We start from the raw sequence: 22,111 nt of genomic DNA on the forward strand, positions 1-22,111 counted from the left end.
CCTGTGTGCAGACAGAATTAGGTCACTTAAAAGCCATTTAATGTTGGAGTCAGAAATGTCCATATGTTTACCTAAAAATAGTAATAAAACAAAACAAACCCCATAAACATTAGAATAAAAACCTATTCTCAAAAAAAATCATTGACCACTTAATAGGTGAAGACAACTGTTCTCCTTATTTTTGATTTGAAAATGCGTAAAATATGTATTTAATTTAATTTTCCATATGATTTGTGATGTATGGAAACTTTACAGCTTTAACTGGGAGTGTTTAGGAAAAAAGAAGTGGTGTGATGAGCACTATTTTTTTTTTAAAGGAGCTTCATTAAAATTAGAGATTTTTTAGAGGTTCAGAGCATTATCTTACATAACAGGTAAGCCACATCTTCATACTCTCAGATTAAACGAAACATTTTCAGGTTTATGTTAAATTAAACTAATTTGTAGATGCTACTGTTAGTTTTGTGCTTTGTGAGCCACTGATGGCTGACAGCTTTTAATCATTTGACCAGAAGATGGCGGCATTTTATTATCGTTTCCTCGTCGTTCTTAGCGAAGTACAATTTGTCCTAAAATTTTGAACACATGTTTTGCTGTGCCATTTGAATTTATGAATAGCGTATGGATTTATCATGCTGGGGGACAGGAATCCTTTTTTTCCTTTTTCAAATTATGGACACAAATAGAACCACAATGGGGTGATGATGTTCAACAGGATAAGCGGACCACACACTGCAGAGACTATGGAGAGAGTGTCAGCCTGCAGTTACAAATCTGTCTCTCCTCTCTGACGTCTTGATTAGAAGCCTCGGGCATCACATTTGTAAATGATCCATCTTATTAAGAGTTATGTGAGCCTTCAACTTAAACCTCTTATAATAAGTATTTTTTGTCCTGGCTTAACACACGGTTTCTTCTTTAACTTCTGATGGCCAAACCAAAAATAACACTGGGAATAACAAATGTCCCTCTTCCACTACTGCTGTTCCAAAAACGAATAACTGAAGAGTGGGCGATCTATGTGTGTCCAAAGGGATAAAGTACAATGTGACACATTAAGCTCGACAGAGAACAGAAGTCAAGAGTTAATAACAAATCTTAAGCGCAGGGGGCTTTAAACTAAGAAGACCACCTGTAGTTTCACCATTGCCGTGCCGATATTGTTCTCCTCGTCTCACAGCATGTAAGTTTGCAGCACCAGGGACGCTTAATAGAGCTTATCCCACGTGGCTACAAAAGCAATTTACATGTGTTAGTTAAATATAAATGAAACTACAGCTGTCATAGCTCAGCCATTGCGCACAGAGATACTGAGACTTTAGCACCTTGCGCACGCTGCTCGTTAGTCTGCTCAATACTGAGATGCTGTTTCAAAGCATGAATTGCATCAACAACTTTAAAAAAAACTAAGAAATACACAGTTCGACAGTGTCAGATTCCAGGAGAAACAAGTAGTGAGAATAACCAGGAAGCATGAGTAAACGTTCAATAAAAGTTGTTTTATTCTCAAAATAAAATCTTCTATCAAAATGGAAATTATATATATTTACAGTCTCGTAAAATTCAATGTACAAATGTACAATGTATGTACAACAATAATTATATAAATACACTTGATGCGCAAATGCAACCCGTACGAGGCAGTATTAAGGCATTGATTAATGTACGCACAAATCCATCTTGTAGACAAAACAGCCCAGCAATGGCCTCATTTCTAGCAGAACAGTCTCATTGTGAATATTGTGTTTAAGACACAGCGGTTCTTTGCAGTGAGAATAAGGAGATACTCAGATATACCATATAACCTATCGACAAGGGGGATCTTGTCAGCTGTGTGCATTCAATTAAGCCCAGATAAGACTCTGCATTCTTCGTGCCAGGTACATTGTTCTGCTGCTGACAGTCTCATTATTTAAAGAGAAGCCATTAGGCGCTCATTAATGTGCTAATTACAACACGCTGATGGACAATCCCAACACAATTAGTCACCCCTCCCCCTTTCAAACCCTCTATTCAAAACCCCTGGACGTCACTGGGATAAGGCAAGGGAAGAGCACTTTCCATTAGTCAAACTGATCTTCTAAGTTTTATAAGCAAACCTGAGCATAAATCCATCAAACTTTCACATTAGGGGAGTGCTCAGGAACAAAGTTTGACTTTAACTGGCAGTTTGGGGACTGACATTTAATAATTTACCCAGTAAAAACAAAACAAAAATCATTCTCTACGACACATTGTCCCCAGAAAGCTGGTTTTAAGTCTTTAGTGTCAAATGACATGAGATTGGGCAACTGGGCGTCCAATCCACCTGATCAAACCCGGGAAAGTGGCATCTGTTTGGGGCAGGAGACGGAACTGGCCGTCCCAGACCTCCAGGTCAGTCCAGTGCTCACGTCACTGTACATGGAGCCCGCTGAGGCTTTACTCCCCCAGCAGCACCGCGTGCAAAAAGTCCTCCAGGAGTCCAAGGTCTTCCCGGACCAGATCCAGGCTCCCGACGTGATACCCACCAGGAGGCACATGAAGTATTTCAGCATAAACACAGCATAGTCTGGCCTCTGCCTGTTCGGGTCCGTCATGCACGTACAGTTGTGCGTAATTTCCCACGTCTGCCTGTTATGCTGCTCGTAAAAGTAACACGCCACTATGACAGTGGCCGGGACTGTATATAAAACTGTGAAAACTCCTATCCTGATCATCAGCCTCTCCAGTTTATCAGTTTTTGTGCCTCCTTGTTTGATAACACTCCTGATCCTGAACAGCGAGACGAAGCCGGCCAGCAGAAACATGGTACCGATGAACAGGTAGATAACCAGCGGTGCCAACACAAAGCCCCGCAAGTTGTCCAAATTCTGGTTGCCTACATAGCAAATCCCGGCTACGGAGTCCCCGTCCACTGAGCTCAGAGCCAGAACCGCGATGGACTTCATGCTGGGAATGAGCCAGGCGGCTAAATGAAAGTACTGTGAGTAACTGGCTATTGCCTCGTTACCCCACTTCATACCTGCAGCGAGAAACCAAGTGAGGGACAGAATCACCCACCAGATCGAGCTGGCCATGCCAAAGAAGTAGATCAGCAGAAAAACGATGGTACAAAGAGCAGGACCAGTGGTTTCATAGTGAATGTATTCTCCGCCGTTTTCTCTATTGCAGGCCACTTCTTCGTGTCCAGCGATCAGTCTGACAATATATCCAACTGACACGAACATGTAGCAGGCGGAGAGGAATATGATGGGGCGCTCCGGGTACTTAAACCTCTCCATATCAATTAAAAAGGTCGCCACAGTTGCAAAAGTGGAGATGAAACACAGAACCGACCACAGGCCGATCCAAAAGGTAGTAAAAGTCCTCTCCTCTGGTGTAAAGTAAGGGTTGTGGCACGGAATGGCACAGTTCAAGATCTGTCCAGTTTTGACGCGGTTGTGCAGTGGGTGGCTGTCGCTGGTAACGGGCACCATGGGCGCACGGCAGAAGCATCCCGTTTCACACGTAGACGCTGCTGGTTTGTGCTTACCGGGGATCCCACGACCATAGCCGCTCTTCTTCTTGGTGTTGTACGGCTTTAAGGGCCGGTTGGTTGGCTTCGCCACCACAGGAGAGACAGTGGTGGTCTGGCTGCGGTTGTAGTCCATGCACAGCGTGTCCTGGTTGCCTTGTTCGGGCAGCAGGTCGCATCTCATCCGGTCTGGCCACGGGAAGCCGTACTGTCTCATGAGCGGCGCACATCCAGCTTTGGCCCGCTCACACACACTCCTGCACGGTGGCAGCGGTTTCTTGTAGTCTTCAAGGCAGATCGGTGTGTACATACTGCAGAGGAAGAAGCGCAAGTCGGGGGAACACTTTATTTCCACCAGCGGCCAGAACTGGTGCACTTCCAGGCCGGCTTCGTCCTGCGTGTCGTGTTTGAACTGGTTGGGCATGTAGGTGTAGTTGTAGCCGATGCCTTTGCACAGAGGTACGGAGATCTCCTGGCACTGGAGCTCTTTGGCAGCCAAGCAGCGCGTTCCGTGCAGAACCAGGGTTAACAGCACGCACCATCCCGGGATGCTCCTATCCATCGTTGTTTTCTGTGCGCGATTTGTCTTCCACAAAGTCAGAGCGAACTTGCTTTTTGCAAGCAGGCTGCAAGTCCAGTTAATCCAGGAGAAGTGCCAAACTCATGCTAATGCGCACACAGTTTGCGAGTATGTTTAGTACGTGTGATATCCAACACAGGCGTTTTACTTTCTGAGAATCTGTGGATACTTCCAGTCTACCCTCCCTCTCTCTCACTCCTTTGTGTCGGTGCAGCACCGCGTCTCTGCCTGCATGCTCTGTAACACACGGTAGCGTTGGGCTTTATACGAGCTGGAAGAGGACACTCCCTCAGCCTGGGCGGAGAGGAAGAGTAAGTCAAGTCAATCAAGACTTCCTTCTATAGGTGTTTGTTTAAAATGTTCACCCCGGTGGAAGGGTTATAATCACTTTGCCCTTGTTTGCACTCCCCCAAGAGACACACACAGACGCAGAGTCACACCGCCCTTCACAAACAAGGAAAAGTTATCAAAAAATAAATACATTATGGAGGAATGTAAATAGGAACGCAGACAGCCAACTAATAGGATACAAATGAACCAATTAGGTGGGTGGACTTAATACATTAGTGGTTGTTATCTTGGTGGTGGGTTGTAGGTCATAACACTTTTGACTCAATCATTCATTTTCTCAAAAATGCAACATGAAATGAAGGAGAAAACTAAAATGTTATCTGTTTTTTCTATTGCTGCTTTTATTAATGAATTTATAACATCCACCTTCAAATGATAAGGAGCGTCCAGTGTTGTAGTGACTGCCATTACCAAAATAGTAAGCAAATCAGATTCTCAGCAGATTCACAGGATTCATCTGCAGAGGATGGAAATATTACATCTTGTAGGGGAGACCAGGGATAGTTGTAACGTGGGTCAGTTGTAACACTTCCAATTTCTCCAATCAGGGCTAAGTTTCAAATGATGTGATTCATCCTGTGCATGCCCATTTCAGTTCTTCTATCACATGTGAAAAAACAGCACATTTTGTCAAACACAGAATTTAACACGAAAAAAATTTGTATGCCAAAAAGTAAGTTTTTCTACTTTATTTCAATTTCTAATAGCATTATCTGCTTTGCAGTTAAACTCATCAAACTTAAATTATGTTATTTGTATGCTTATGGGGATATATTCTGTGTAGGTCTTTAGTGCTAATGTTTTAGCCGTTGGCTGTAATCTTAGCTAGTTCATGGCTATAGGAGTCTGGGTCAGTTGTAACAGCAACAGTCTGGGTTAGTTGTAACAATAATGCAGATGTTACAACTTACCACACTATTACTTTAACTTATATTAAATAAGTTGGGACAACGACATCAGCAGAGAGAGGTTCACTGGTCGCCTTTGTGTATGCGGTTAATGCCATTGGCAACACAATTCCTCCACTGTTTGTGTTCCCACACATACATTATGCAGACCACTGTGTCAGAGATGGACCAGTAGGAAGTATTGATAGTGGAAATAAATCAGGATGGGTGCAAGAAACAGATTTCCTCATCTTTCTGAAGCACTTTGCAAACCACACCAAGGTAAGCCATGATAAAAAGTAATGGAAAAAACTACGTTTTTTCAGCTTCATTGTTATGTTCAAAAGTTGGTGCAAGAGTTGTAGGTTATAATGCCCACTGAGCCAATGAGGCCAAACTCAAGGAAGACCAACCAAAATTAATGAAATATTCAGTTGCAGAAAATTCCATAATTTGTATTTTTTGGGGGGTTGGAATATGTTCAAAAGCTAGATTTCTGCATTCTGTCTCACACACACACACAGCTACATAAATGGCTCTAAGTGCATTCATGTGTTGAATAAACAAAGATTACATGTTAATGTTTTGTCAGTACCCTTATTTCATTGTGTTACATTTCACCTCAGGATATGTTACAACTAACCCAGACTATGGGGTTAATTGTAACATTTCACTCTTTGTGTTTGAGACCATACCATGCAATGGGTAATTGTGCTGCAGAGAAAATAGCTGCACTATTTAATAGCAGAGACATGTAAATACTTTGCATTACATTTTGAATCCACTACCTTAAAACAGCTCCAATTTACAGACAGAAATGTCAAAAATGTTACAACTATCCCCGGTCTCCCCTACCTACACGACACCAGATCACTTTATTCTGTCACAGCTCTTAAGTTAGAATTTAAGAATGATACTTTAATATCTGGGCAGTTTCTGAAAATTAGCTTTTTGACTAATTTCACAGGATTTCTCAGTTCATTAATGTTGTCAAATAATGAATTAAACAAAAATATGGCTGTCTTCCCCAGTGAATCCTGCTCTGTACTTTAGCTGGTTTTCATTTACAATCTTTCAAGTTAATCAGTGGATCAAACATCTTCCAGTCCCAACCTATACAAGTAGGAAAATAAAGCTGTCATTGCTGATGATGATACAGCACATTCCCAATCACCAGAGCCTGATCCATTAAAATTTTAACTTGTCTAAATCTAAAGAGAAAACAGTTTTGCTCATTTGTTGTTTAAAGCCAGATGGACAAACTAGTTTCTCTGGTTTTTAATTGGAAACCAGTATAAACTCAGTTTTGCATGCAAACCTCCTGCTTCACATTGGAGATAAGCTTGATAAATTTAATTTAACTAATCTTCTGTAAACAAATGGTTGTGAAGGCCACAAGGAAACACTCGTTTTTGCTCTGTCATTTAGACACAATCCAGCGCAATGAAAAACCTCCTGCCCTTAGATCTTACAATATAAATATGTTTCTGTGGCCTACATGAAAATGTTTGTACATGCACATATGCATGTGTCTTCTTGCATGCAGGAGAACTACTACGGGGAAAATGTGTGTGTGTGTGTGTGTGTGTGTGTGTGTGTGTGTGTGTGTGTGTGTGTGTGTGTGTGTGTGTGTGGGGTAAGGGTGGTTGCTATAGTCTTGTTAGTGCACAGCAGGGGGTCGTCTTGTTTGAAAGGGAGGGGGCTGTTTGTCTTAATGCTGGTGCCAGTGTTTCAGTAAGATCATGCTGGGCCAGCGATGACTGCAACACACCACAGGCCTAATAGACAGGATAGTGTGTGTGTGTGTGTGTGTGTGTGTGTGTGTTTGCAAACAGTTTCAGAGCTCAGCTCTAAGAGAATAAGCTAACATGGGCAAATACAGCATTGTGATAGCACTAATTAAAGTCATTCACACTTCTTATTGGATTCAGCAGCTTCAAATGGAGCTGAGACAGTTTGGCAGACAGGCAGTGTGTTTCCAATCCACAGGTTTTATCAGAACTAATTAGCCCCAAACTCCAGTATTTGCAAAAGGGTGCTTGTTTCAGCTGGGTTTGGATTCTCGGATGTGTGGGGTTGTGTGGTTTCTGGCTAAACTCACAATAAGAAAGCCTTTAATCAAATCAATAAAAGAGCAAAACTGTTTTTATTTACCATTATCAGACAAACATGTCATTTTCTAAATATGGATAGTTGTTGTCTTCTCACAGCTTTATTTATAAGATACATATTTTTTTCTTTTAAGTCAATCTAAGCCCAAACGTAAAAGTTTACCTCACAACATACAGAAGAACTTAAAACTAGCTCTCAGATTATCTAACACGTAAAAACTGAGGTTCTTCTGTTCTAAAGGAAGAATGCGCAAAACTAATAGGATTCTTTCTCAGTGGTATAATTGCGGTTTTTCAAAATAAAAATATATTCTTCCCGAATTCCCCTGGATCCATCCTGAATTCCCAATCACCCTTTAACTCTCTTCACATAATAATTTAAAGTATATTTCAGCATATTAAAGTGTTTCCAGTTACAAATGTGTCAGCACATAAAGTAAAGAAAACTTTTCAAAACCCAAGTCATGATGACTTGGGTTACATGCACTTCATTTACCTGCACTATGGACAGATAGAAAAAAGGACACAAACAAATTGTCCTTTTCCTGCTAACTGCAATCAGCTGACTTCACTTAATGTAGAAGGAGTAGAAAAACAGCAGAATGGTCTGAGACTGCCGAGGAGTAGCAAGAAGAATATTGCTTCTAGTTCAGTTGCATTCATAAATATGAAAGCAATGGCAAAGTGCATACTGCGATGTGGCCAGAAGCAACTATCAACTGCTGATGGCAAGACATCAACTCTTTCCACACGTCTGCATAAATAACATATCAGATCTAATGACAAAGAGAATAATCTTAAACCAAAGTGTAGGCTGAGCTGTGATTTTTTTCAGAGGTAACAGAATGAGGAGTGTTCAGGCCTACAGTACCGTAATCGCCATTTTGTGGGATGTTCTACCTGTCCTTGCTCCAACAGGTGTGGGCAGAAATGGCCCGATCGCTTTTCTTTGAAGCACTTTCTGGGCTTTTTTTCACTAACTTAGATGAATGCTGTGTGTTAACAAATAAATGCCAATTCACTAGCTGGGCCCACGTCCTCATTTTAGGTTTGACAGCGTTTTAGTAGGTAAAGGTGAATGCTTGGACATGAATTGAGCTGCGGTTTGGGGAAGGCCTCGTGGGGGACCGGCGACGGCTCCCGGGCCTGGCAGATCCCCGTGTACTAAATAGAAGTGAAGAAGTTAAAGAATTGAAAAGGGGAGGGAGGGTGGGGCACGTAAACGAGAACGAACAGCTTGCAGAACTGGGGGAACCTATATAGATGAGAACCGGAAGGAGCGTGTTTGGAGGCGTGGTCCCGCTCCTGAAATTCCGAAACATAATGTGACAATGCACATTATGGAATAATGCAAAAGTAATGCAATTTTTTTCCCATTCTTTTGATTATTTTTCCTTTCAACAGAAAGTAAATATGTTGTGGAATGTTAAAGACATTACTTTATGACCCTAACATTGGTGGTTTTAAACAGCGCATTTGTTTACACAGCAAGAAAAACAATCTGAATGAATTTGTTTTACTATTAATTTGAGATAATAGTGTCTCACTTTGGTTGACTTCCACATAAAAATCATGCTTTTTGCAGCTGGTTTTACTTTCAAAACAACATTCACTTTGTCTGAACGGGGGGGACAATTTTCTCATGAAGAAATGAGACTCCTCAGACATTCTTATGTATGTGCAGGAACTTTTTGGGGCTGATCCAGATGCCTCACGCTGGGCCAGCCATCTCCAGCTGAGCTGTGAACTGCAGGTGAAAGTCTTAAGAAACAGGTGCCTACTCCTCCTGCCAGAGGGAACAAAATAGCAGGCTGGGCATCGGTTACACCAATCGCTGTCTATCAGAGTGGAACCCGTATTGATTAACAAGGCCGATAGACTCGGTGGCCCCAGCCACCAACTGTCGACTGCGCCTCCCCCTTCTGTGTGCAACAGCGATAGTGGGTTTAGGGTTACGCACTGGCCCCCTGCATACCAAATTTAAAAGGGTGGAAATGGAATTACTGCATCTGTTTAGAAGTCAACTTCTGCATTCTGTGGGCTGCCCACTCTGCCACTCCTCTATCTAACCTCCCTTCTTGACTCTCGGTAGGTTCCCCCCCGATTCTCCCAGGGCTCTCAAAGTTCACGACGCCAAAGAAAAAGGTGGGTGGGTGGGTAGCAAAGGAGGGGGGCTTCTCACAGAGTTACTGAGGCGTGCTGTGAAACTCTGAAATGTCTGTGTCTTTGTAACCTCCTCATGGGAAGTTTGGGCTTGTGTTGATTCGCACTGTGGAGCCACAACCCTGTGAGTCTTGAATAATTTCTCTGAAAAATTTGGTTAGATCGATAAGAAAAAAAGGGAATTAGGGTTAAAAACAGAAAAGATAAAGTCTCAGTTAATGTGATGCTTCCTCACAAATCGACTCATGTTCATAAGCTCCCACAGAGCGTAGATGATCATCACTGCAATGATGATAAAGTGGTATTTTGTTTTCGCTTTGAAAGGCAGAATGTCACAACTGCAATTATATTTAAAGGGAAGTTTATGAAGTCTGATTGGGGTGAGGAACAAGAATAATTCTCAGAAGACACATTTGTGCATAATCTGGGAGTCTTTGCACACATACAGCTCAGAGCCATTTGTGTCAGATTTGGCCCACATGTCATTAGCTGGACTTGACATAGACTAGGGGAAGCTTTTTGTGGGACAGATGTGACCCAGATGTCAGTACACACCTCACATCTGGCCTATATAAAATGAACCTGGTCAAGCAACCAGACTCACCTCGGAGTCAGTGCAATGAGTCATGGTCAAATCTGGCACGCAAGAGAACCAAAGCTTTGGGCTAAATTTGTGCCAAACAAGCATTGCTATCTGGATATTGTTCTATAAATATTATAAACAGTAATGTATATATATTAATACTGAATCCTCATGTATATACTGTATATATAGTAACTAGTTATCCATATCTTATTTATTTCATAATTTATTCCAACATCTTGGCACTCTCTATCATGTACCATTGTACCATGAATATAAATATGTCACATGTTGCTATTGTTAGTATTGCATGTTGTCTATCTTGTTACTTACACTGAGAGAGAAGAAAGTTGATTCTGACTCAGATTCAGATTACGGTGATAGAATAAAGGTGAATTTTACTGCCAAACAGTAGAAATAGTAGGAATAATCAATAGAAAGAAAAATGAGGGAGATTTTCCTTTTGCTGTAGCTTTATTACCGGGTTCTTCGCATTACGGACAAATTAATAAATACAAGCCCTTGTGTAATTCTTAACCACCTCTCGGGATATTCAGTAGATAATAGTTAGCCAAGAGATTTTAAGGGCGGCACACTCCACTGACTCATGGCACTTGGGCAGAGTTGGTGCATGTGAAATTGCTGTCATATTTCCCAATGTCTACAACATTTAAATTAGATTCCCCCTGAGAGCAACATGTCTGAGCCACTGTGCATTCATTATTGCCCTTAAATGACAGGATGCAGGTATGTATAGTTGTGCTTTGTTAGCAATGTTTGTTCTTGCCACCATCATCCACTTTTGAAAAAATGAAAACAAAGAAGCTCAAATTAATTTCTTTTAGCTGCTATGTTGTCAAATTGTATCCATGATTACATGTCAGATATAATAACCTAAGAACAAGTCTTAGCTTTCTTAGCGTCTCATTCTGTAGGCACCAATAATCGACCTGACCCAATTTCATTGAAACCTGCAACTCCTCGTATAATATCTTTCTGAAGCTGGCAATTAAATGAATATTTAAATGAGTGTCGTCTTGGTCCCCAGGGTAATTTGGTTGATTTAAAACTTCATGTGCGCATGGGAGAAGAGGCCTGAGTTTAATTAGATGTGATGTATGTCTTCAAGATAAGACGTGAAGGCCCTCCTGACTTCTGAAGATGTTTACTTTCTTTAAGTTTGGATGCAGTCTTTCAGACGCCACCCTTGATCTCGGAGGGAATGCTGCTGTCACCGAGTTCTCACTGGCTGGATAAATAATCAGAGTATAAATAACTATACTATAGGAAGTGTTTGAGTAAAATCTGTGCATTTCTTTTTGAGGGAAACAGGCGGTGAGTCCATAGTATAGAGGACTCTGATTTTGTAAGTGTCAGTTGCTCTGAGCTAATCACTCAACCGCCTGGAAATTCAACACTCAGCAATAAATACTCATTTAAATGCTCATCCTTGCCTAATAGTTTTGACATATTTGAATCTGCTGATATTTCAGATAAACGTGATTTTCTGTCAGAAAAATCAGCTTTACTTTGTTTAAGCAGGTTTCTTTTTTTACAATGTGTTTTTCCTTTAACGGCTGAGCGATCATTATTGAGTGGAAGGCTGTCACTTTCCAGGGGAAATTTGAATTCCTTGCAGTGCGCGCCCATTCTGCATCTCCTGGTCAGTGATGGATAGAGGATTCCTCCCTTCCTTCCTTCCACAGGTTAGATTCCTCTGCGGTTCTCTTCCATGTTTACTTAAAGACAAACTACTAATCAGCCCGGGGTGGGTTGGGAGGCTTAGGGCAGTCACCCTTAACACAAACACGCACTCACGCACACACAAACCCTGACAGTGTTTCACTACTGATAGAGTGTGTATGAGTGTGTATTGTATGGACTCACCTTCCTTCCGCTCATTAACCAGAGCAAACATTGACACAAATACCTCCCATCCAATCAGTCTACTGCTGGGCAGGACCATGACAGCCGTGTCTGTGTTAACCAACCTCCTGAAACCACACACACACACACACTGATATGAGAGCCAAAAGGTGTGAAATATGCTGTAATATTGTTTTTTTTACATATCAACCACCCCTAACATTTAGTTTTTTACATTATAACATGACTTTTTAACTTATTTAAACTTTCACTAATGCAGCCTAAAAACTCACCCTGAAGGGTTGCTGGAAAATTATCTGCAGGCTTTCCTGTGTGGCTCCAGTGTTTCTCCATGGATAGGGTGATTCCCAAAAGTTGTCTTGTGGCTCCAGCCTAGCTCTCTCTGACACTATTTTGGTAGCTGAGTTTCAGGATTTTGCAACCAAAAAACACCTAGAAGCTTGGAATTTGAAAATAGAGCAATTAATATACCATAAAGATGGAAGGTGAAATTACAGATAAGTCTTCCAAATTCCAAATTTCATTTTTCCAAATGCTTTAAATGCTGAAAAAACAAATTCCTCAAAAATCCCCAAACCAAAGCTATCTGCATGGCTTGATATCACCAGGTGCTTCAAATAAAAAAAAAAAAATATAGGCCAATAAATGAAAACATGTACATACAATGACTATGGAGCAGTGGCTGGCATTGTCTCTTTAAACTACAAGCTACCACATGACCAGATACACACAGGGTTGTACAGGTGTATGAATTCAAAGACACACAACAACAAAGAAAGCAGTAATATTGCTTTAACTCAATACCTTTTAACTGCTGACACCTGAATTTAGCTTAGGGGATACACACACACAAACTTCAATAATGTGCGATCTGCTGCAAAGCAATTTTGCTTTCACTCACACAGCTTAACAGTGCCCATTCAGTTACTGCCTGAAGCCAATAATGCACACCTGGTTTCACTACAACAGAATGAGCTGATAATTTGCATTGATTTGAACAGGTCATAACCTTAGGGAATACAAGTGAAATCCAACTTAAAAGGGAGTGGAGTTTTGCTGTGGGTCATCCAATAATAATTTGAATCATCGTTTCCAAAAACTGGCAAAATCCTCACCCGGTTAATTGCTCCGATTTGGCAGCAAAAAGACATCAAACATGACAGTAAACCCAAGCAGTCAGACTGCTAATGAGACTGCTTTGAACAAATACCCAGGTCAATGTAACAGGTACAAGTAAACAAATAAATCAGAGGCTTTACAAGTACAGTTTCCCACACTCTTAGAGATTATGGGCAACATGTTTGTGTCATGTCTTGCATTTAATTCAGAATAAGATAGATTGCTTGTCTAACACTCTGACTGATTGCATATCTTGGCACTACTGTTGTAGACATATTGCCGTGTTCATACACCTCATGAATCAGCTTGAACAGCGCTATTAAAATAACATCCTGGGTTGTAATCGACGAGTGTTGCTGTTTAAACTGACACTATTGTACCTTAACTGTAACATTACTTAGCGATTAAAAACCCATGAACAATTATTTCAGCACTTTAAACACACACACACAAGTGAATGCAACAGAAGACAGTTATGTGTTTCCCTTTCGCAGGAGGTAAAATCAGCTGCCAGAGTCTGACCACTTGCCCGTGTCTCCCTTCATAATCCCTCCATACTGTAGTTTAAATTTGGAGGCTGCCAGCCCAGCATTGAGGGTGTTACCATGAGCCCTTCTAAATTGCCACTTGTTCTCCTGGCGTCATTAAGACCCTAGGGCGACAGGGGTCTGTTCTTAAATTGCTACCACTGGAAACAGCAGTGGCATGTTTATAATTACAATCTTTCTTCAGCAGCGATGACGTCTTCCCTGCGGTAAACACGAACACTCGGCCGGCTCTGGTCCCGAACAGGCACGAGGATTCATTAAGAGCCGTGACGACAGCCTCAGAGCTCACTTAACTTCGAGACGTTGGCTGTGTTTTATGAGAGGCTTTCAACCTCAGAGGGACCTTTTCAGTGAGGCTGTTCTGAGGGCAGAAGCAGTGACGAGGTGAGAAATGTAACCATGTTGAAAGCCATTAGTGTTCCATTAGAGTTTGGCTTTCAGGAGTAGGCTCAAGCAACGAGAGGTGACACACTACGTCTTTCATATCTAAAACCTGTGGCATGTGTGTCAAGGGCCATTTAAGACAAATGATCCTTTGTGGATTAAGCAGTGTGTTAATAAACAAAAAGAAGCTGTTTTAGGACTAATTAAATACTCACTGAATTCACAAAACACACATGTAATTTTCATATTTATGTTATGTTTACACTTAAATAAACTGCAACTCACTGTATTCTTTGCATTAAAATTTTTCAGCAGCATAATAATATTTAATAATTAATACAATTATAATAGGTAAAGTTCATTATTTCCAGTAGTAATGAGTCTAGTAAGCCAGTATCTTAACTTTTTCATTCTAGTCAAAAAAGGCAGAGACATTTTCAGTTCTTGCAAACTAAAGACCAGAAATATTCAAACCTTTTCATCTAGTAGAAAGACAATAGCTGGCTTATGTATAACCTGGGAGTTAGCCTGTCGACAGCCTCTGGGGGCAAAGGTTTCTGGTGTAGCAACCAGATGTCCTAATGACTTACTGTTATGTTTGCTTTTATTATTTAGAGTGCAGATAAATTAATAAAGCTAATGATTGCCCCTGATTGCCCAGGGGATTGTCGGCTGTTCTTTACCCTCTCTGGACGAACTGCGCCGCTCTCGCTGTCTCAGGAAAGCAGGAAATATCATAAAAGACTCCTCACAGCCCGCTCATAATCTGTTCCAACTGCTGCCATCAGGCAAAAGATACAGGAGCATCAGAACAAAGACAAATAGACTAAATAGCAGTTTCTACCCTGTAGCTGTTAGGGCAATGAATTACAAGTAATCACCTACAATTCAACCTGCCAAATACTGTGCAGTGGATGACATCCTGTGTCTATGTGCAATAAGGTTCTATTTATTACACTGAATGACTGTGTTCTACCTCTCTCTCTTGACACTGCAGGGACTGCACTTATTTTGTTGCATTTGTTAAAATGACAATAAAGATATCCTGATTCTGATAATTAAATTGTTACTAGACACAAGTTGATGATTTCAAAATTGCATTTGCATGTTTTGATCTTTACAAAAACCGTTTACTTGCATGCAGCCAAAGTCTGCTCAGACCTGTTGGATTGATGCAGTGTAACTTGCACTCTTGGTAACAATAAATTATGATTGTTGATTACAGGCTGATTATAGATTTCCTTTCATATAGATCAGCTTACTTAAAAGAAATAGTTGCTGCTTGCTACAAAATGTACAGATAACGTATTCCTCATTTTATATAAAACTAAAAAGACGCTCAAGTGACATTTATTCAACCTGTTCTTGCTTAAATTTATACTAGATCCCCTTTATCAACATGAGTCTTTAACATCTGGGAAGATCAACTTCCTGAAATACTGAAGCTGTGAGTGTAAATGTTTGAAAAAGAGATAAGTGGGATCTCCATAGTTCTTGGGCCTTGCCCTCTCCTTCTCAGGGAATTGGATTTGGCAGATTTCCATCATCTTAGTGGAGCTGGGCCTGTTTTTCTTTCTCTTTTCTTTATACTGCTGCTAAACCTGCTGCCCCCTTTTTTACTGCTGTCCTTCTAGCTCAGAATACCTGGAGCAGTGAAGCTGGAAAAGCCATTTAGGATGGATATCAGATGATGTGTAATTTGGGCTTAAAATAACATGTAGGCAAAGAGTAAGTCTGACGGCTCAGCTTATTTCCTGGAGCATTTAAGTGGCCTCATTTCACTCATTTGGTAAAAAACTGACTAACATACACATTGTACAGACAGGTTAATAAACACTCAGGCACACACACAAACACACTCAGGAAGACGACCCATACACATACACACATCTGCACAGAGTCTAAACAGTCAGCCAAGCTCACTCTTTCTCTCTCTCTCACACACACGCACCATGTACAAGTGATCCCGAATAATATTTACCCCTGTTTGCCCCTGCTGTAACAGCTGTGCAAAAGTCTTGAGCCATGCCTCATTTCTTTATATTTTGCTTCCAGACGTTCTGAAGGTCTTTCAAAGTTTTTCTTTTTCACTCATTTTCAGTCCGGCCCATTTCACAGGAATGCTTTTTCTTGTTTGTTAAGTCACTTAACACTGACCTGCGACTAATTCAGGGACTAAAAAAGGCAACTCAAGGGATGAACCAATGTTCCATCTACAGATAACAGACAGTTTAGTAATTAACCAATTTTAAATTGTATTTATAGAAATGTTATTATTAGACTTGTTATTATTACACAGCCTGTTACAGAAACACATAATTTGCTACAGACTTCTTTAGCTGAACCTATAAAAAACAATAACACAGTTTGACAGGCGTAAAATTGTACTTTTTCACCAACAAGGTTATTCCCAAAGAGATATTCGCTAAAAACTTGATATATATTGGTATTGTATTACAATTTGAGGAATTTAAGGAAACTGGACAACTGGTGGTCAAAAAAAAAAAGAATCTAGACCAGTTGAATATTATCTGAAAATCATGTCCTCAAGAAATAGGGAAAATGTTCTCATTGTAAGGATGCTTGTCATGAAGCCATTCTTAATGAGGGGAACAAATTACGCAAGAACTGGACTGACAATCAGTGGCAACAGATTTTATGGAGTGATGAACCCAAATTTGAAAATGATGACTCAAGTCATCGACAGTATGAATGGAGGAGGTCAGATGTGAAGTACAACAGTGAGTGTCTACAGCCATTTATAACACACTCTGGAGGCTCTGACTTGTTTTGGGATTTGTATTTCAGCCAGTGGTGTTGGGGAAAGGTCAAATGTTGATCCACCATGCAATACCAAGTAGAAAGTGCGTGATAGTCAACAGCTCCATTTCTCAGTATGACAATCCAAAAACACTGCCAATGCAGTCAGTCATGGATTGGACTCCATAGATCCTGAATCTTAATGTTATTGAAGCAGTATGTAATCATCTAAACTGAGGACTAAGAGCTCACACTCTTCAACAAGCCTGAATAATTATTCCTAAAGAGACAGTTACACATTCCTGTTTGTGTTCAGATTGCATATCCAAATGTATGTTAACTTACCTTATTTCCATTTAGGTTGTTGATTAAATTACTTTAAGTGTCTGCAACAGTGCAGGAAATATGAATTTCAGAAATGTCTCCCATTCACCCAGCTTTAAAATCTAGATAGAACACAGGGTGTTGGCCGCTCTCTGAAGACAGCGCACATACATTTATTTGTATCAGGAGGAGCAACACATTCCGCAGGAAGGTGATGAGTCAACTTTGACCCAGATGAAACTTGGCAGAAACCTCCATGCATGACTTGACCAACCCACCCATGACAATGTTCAGATTGTTCAGTGCAGACGCACAGTGATTATTAAAGATAAATCCCAAACTTGCCTAACCTAAACCTAATGTTACCCTAACCTGGCTATACATTTAATAACTAATGTCAGGGGTTCTCAAACATTTTGGGAACAGGTACTGCCTTGAGGGGAACCTTTTCCAAAGACCATCTTTTAAGATTAATTCCCATTATATAATTCCTTAATACGATTCCTACTTTTGGAACCGTTGGAACTATTTGTATTAAAGACTTCAGAGCCGCTTCACAGTGATAAACAGAAACACATTTCATAATTAATTGCATTAATACCCATTATATGCTTTTAAATTGAAGGTAATTGTATTTAAATTTTATTTGGGCTCATTTTAACAACCGTCATATGATGCAGTTTGGCCTCCCTTCTTGCTATTGTCAAAATAAATGAAAACAATATGTGTCTCCATCTTTTCTGGGTTTATTTAGTTTGTTTTTAGGATTACTGACAATATAAACTGATGTTATTTCTCTTTGCTGAGTGATATAAACGCAAGAAAGCTTTATGTAATGTGTCAAAGTCACATCACAGTTTCTACTGGCCTTTATTAATCCAATCTAGATGCACATTTTTATGATTTATAGAAAATTATTTAGCATATTATTCACCCTTTGGCATTGGTAAATACTTTGAAGGGTTTTTACATTAAAACATACCTCGAGATGACTGTTGTTGTGAACCTGTGCGATATAAATAAAATTTTATTTAATAGAAAAACAACAAATGCCTCGCCATGGGTCACAAGTCTTACCACTTTGATAACCCAGAAAGTGACTCCATAGACCAACATTTAACACTTGTGGTCATCTGAGGACTACCAATTAACCCCATGTCTTTATACTGTGGAAGGGACTAAGAGTACCTGGAGAAAACCTACATAGACACAGCAAGAACCAATGATCTTCTTGCTGTGAACCAACGGTTCCCCTCCCCCCTCCACCACAAAACAGGCAGGAATGAGGTACTGAAGTAAATGTGGGCCACTGTGGGAATGAGGAGGGAGGAAAATAGTACAGAGAGGTGAAACAAGTGACAGGTAGCTATGATTTCCAGCGATAGTATTTTTATATGGATACTCAGTATATAAAAAATGAGCTGTTTTTAATCATGCATTGTATAAGTTAAGGAAGCAAGATTATGAAACAGTTGATCGACTTTATTATCCTTGCAGGTGATTATCACTCATAAAATACTACATCTACTGAATGGCATTCCTAAAGCCTTGGAAGTGCAGACCCTGTACAAACTCTAGCAGTGTCACTCAGCAATGATAAAGCATGCACCAAAGTGTAATTAAGCTTATCTCACCTCAAACGTGTCTGACAACAGGTGCATTTAGAGCTGCAGTTGTCAAGGATTGCAGCTGCATGAGCCTTCATTTGTGAGATAGCGCTGTCAAAGGGTAACTCACTCACGGAGAAATGGCTCTGAATGTTCAGACGCCTATAAAAACGCCAGGTCTAATGGTATTTTGCTTGCAAATTAGGTTGGTGTTTTCATCTGATAGTGGCCCAAATCTGCCACGTTTTATGCCACAGCTTTTTAATTGGTCCTCATTTTCAGTAACACAACTTGATATTCTGAGATTAACTTGATTATATGATACAGACGGGGGAGAAATGAGATTTTATACATTTTTTTGTTGTATTTTACACGTCAAACAAAAGAAATTTGTTATTTTGTTTTTCCCCCAGACTTGGCTCCCTGAACTCAGCTCCAAAGGTCACAGACGTTGACAGAGTGAGACACTCCTTTCCTCTCTGTCAAAGAACCTCGAGTGCTTATAGCATGGACATTCCAAACTTAGAGACATAGTCCTAAATACATACAACCTTTTATACCACATGGCCCGCGAACATCTCGACCTGTCCAGACAACAACCTACTAATCTCAGCAAGCTGAAGCTAACTATTTAGTTTCTGTGGTAACGCTGTGTTGTGGTACTTCACAGTAAGAGCTATATAAAGGGTTACTGACTTAAATGAGTATTTACAGTACAAGAACGAGATCAATACTATGAGATACGGCCTGTTAAAATAATACAGGCTCAGAGCTGTGTTGGCCCTTCACTGATGACAGAATCCTTGGAGGCCTTTACTATGTATGTTGTTTTGGTACAACATTTAACTAAGTGTGCATACTGTGCATCGTATAACCTCTGCTTTTAAAAACAATATTAAAGTTTTACAATTAGCTCTTCCAAATCTTTGAATATCTGCAGCTTCTGTGCATTTGCCAGAACTGCTGTGGGCTCGATTCTCAGGAGTTTCTTCCAAAACAAACATTGGTCTCTAGGGATTTTACTTCTGCAGGCAAGCGTTTAAAAACATTTTTCTACTTTTTACTCTTTATTTCTTTGTCTTCTGAAAGAGTGACACCCCGGAAGATAAGAAGAAAGATCTGTTTTTGTCACTGCTTATCCACGAGCCATCACACTCTAAGAATCTGTAGACTTTCAGCATCACTGGCGTGCTGGAAACCCCTCAGTGATGACGATTATGTGAGTGACTATAAGCTTCTAGTTTTTGAGGAAACACAGTTGTTAAACTGAACCAGAGGGGTTAAGCCAGGGGTGGGCAACCCCAGGCCTTGAGGGCCGGTGTCCTGCAGGTTTTAGATGTGTCCTTGATCCAACACAGCTGATTCAAAAAGCTAAATTACCTCCTCAACATGTCTTTCAGTTCTCCAGAGGCCTGGTAATGAACTAGTCATTTGATTCAGGTGTGTTGACCCAGGGTGAGATCTATAACCTGCAGGACACCGGCCCTCAAGGCCTGGATTTGCCCACCCCTGGGTTAAGCTGACAAAAAGAAACCCTGTCGTCCATTGTATTAAACATAAAACAATATTAAGAAATATGACAGGAAAGAAAATGCTATTTTGTAATATACATATATTTTTTACTGCTAATATGACAAAAAACCCCTGATAAAACTAATAAAACTGAATTGTTACAAGTTCTTTCAGCATTTTAATACACTGCATTGAAAATGTAGTTTATAGTTTAAGAGGTTTTTTACTATAAAAATGTTCAGTGACCATTCTTTATGCAAGAAATTGAAATTTACTGTATGCAAATAAAAGTAAAAGTAGGAATCTTGGAAGTAAATGTAAGTAAATGTAAGATTGTACAGGGACATTTTAGAGTATTTGCAGTAATCCCACTAGCTACCTGCTGTGGTTTTGGCGTGGAGCTGTAAGCGTTGGGTTTCGCCGGCGGGTCTTTTGACCGGGCTCACAGAGGATGAGTGGAGATCCTGAGTGCTGTAGAGGCACTTATGAAGGGCGCACATTGTTGCCAGCCCTGGGGAGAAAACTGAGCAGTCTGGCAACACAGGCGGAATTTCCTACTGTGATGTTATCTCACACAAGACATTTAGCCTCAGCCAAATGAAGAAGGGGGAGAGAAAGTGGTAAGGAAGAGGAGGGTCAAAAAAGAGGGCGATAGAAGGAAGGGGAATGACAGCTGAGGACATAAGGGAGAGGATGAAGAGGTGGTCAGATAATGATGAAGAGAAGGGAAGTGAAATGTCCTGTAGAACAAAGGAAAATGAAGTAAAAGGCAATGAGGAAATACATTATGAAGGGTAGATGGGGAAGAAGAAGGAGAGACTGCAGATATGGGAGTTTAGGTACTTTTCATTAGTTTTATGCACATTTTATATTCACATGAAAATCTTGTGGTACCTTCTTCTGTGTCTCCAACTGTGTATAAAGCCTGCATGTCATTCATCCTGTATTCCTCTGTGGGGGTGCAAGCATCAGACCAGGCTCACTTTGCTTCTGAACATATTCGATGTTAACCAGAGGGGGCCATGAGTGGAGTAGAATCCACTACATCAGAAAAGTGAAGATATATAATTTACAGACAGGACACATCCATCCATCCATCCATCCATCCATCCATCATCTCCCACTTATCTGAAGTTCAGTTCTGGTGGCAGTAGGCTATAAGCTGGATACTTTTAACCAGGATCCTTCCCCCCACACTTTCCATTTCCTCCTGGGTATCCCGAGATCATACGAGAAATATAATCTCCCCAGTGTGTTCTGGGTTTACCCCGGGGTCTCTTTCTAGTTGGGCAAACCCAGAACACTTCCAAACTTGAAGTACCAAGGAAGCATCCTAAGCAGAGGCCCAAACAATATAGGAGACATATATTTTTAAATTTAATACAAGGTTTTTTTAAGTTAGAGAACTGAAATGACAAGATGAAAATTCTTTAGGGACATATAAATGACCAGAAATACTTTCATTTGTGCACAAATTGAGCACCGAGGAAGAGAAACCTGAATATGGTTTCAATATGTATTGCAGTGGAAATCGATTTAACAATCTAGATAAAGGCCATTCATACCTCAATTATATAAAATGTTACCCAAATTAAATGTTCGACTTTTAGATCTACATTCTTTCTCTGCGTTGCCATTACACAATAACATCTTCACTGCATTGCACAGTAGTATATGGTGCAATTTTCACTGTATCATAAAAGCAGCGTAGCAAAGAGAGTAATGAGAGGACCTTTGAATCAGGGACTAGAGCAAGACTAGTAAAGCATTTTATGACCTTTGCATCATAAGATTTAATC

The 22,111-nt window shown here is 40.4% G+C and overlaps 1 protein-coding gene across 9 annotated transcripts in view; it reads right to left on the minus strand.

The window, feature by feature from the left end:
* The window catches only part of LOC100698585 (frizzled-8), a 66,234-nt gene extending 53,039 nt beyond the window's left edge, over positions 1-13,195 (minus strand). For 2 of the 9 annotated variants that reach the window (XR_001224620.3, XR_001224618.2), the window contains exons 1-3: positions 12,863-13,009; positions 12,331-12,497; positions 12,059-12,165 (exon numbers count right to left, since the gene is read on the minus strand). Coding sequence is in view for 5 of the 9 variants with exons in the window: in XM_019348089.2 (XP_019203634.1) it covers positions 2,313-4,058 (1,746 nt within the window). In the remaining 4 variants the exon portion in view is untranslated. The other 7 variants (XM_019348089.2, XM_019348088.1, XM_005476797.3 and 4 more) reach the window with 7 other exon arrangements.
* Positions 13,196-22,111: the final 8,916 nt, after the last annotated feature.

The sequence above is a fragment of the Oreochromis niloticus genome, linkage group LG18, assembly GCF_001858045.2.
Source record: "Oreochromis niloticus isolate F11D_XX linkage group LG18, O_niloticus_UMD_NMBU, whole genome shotgun sequence".
Taxonomy (NCBI): Eukaryota; Metazoa; Chordata; class Actinopteri; order Cichliformes; family Cichlidae; genus Oreochromis; species Oreochromis niloticus.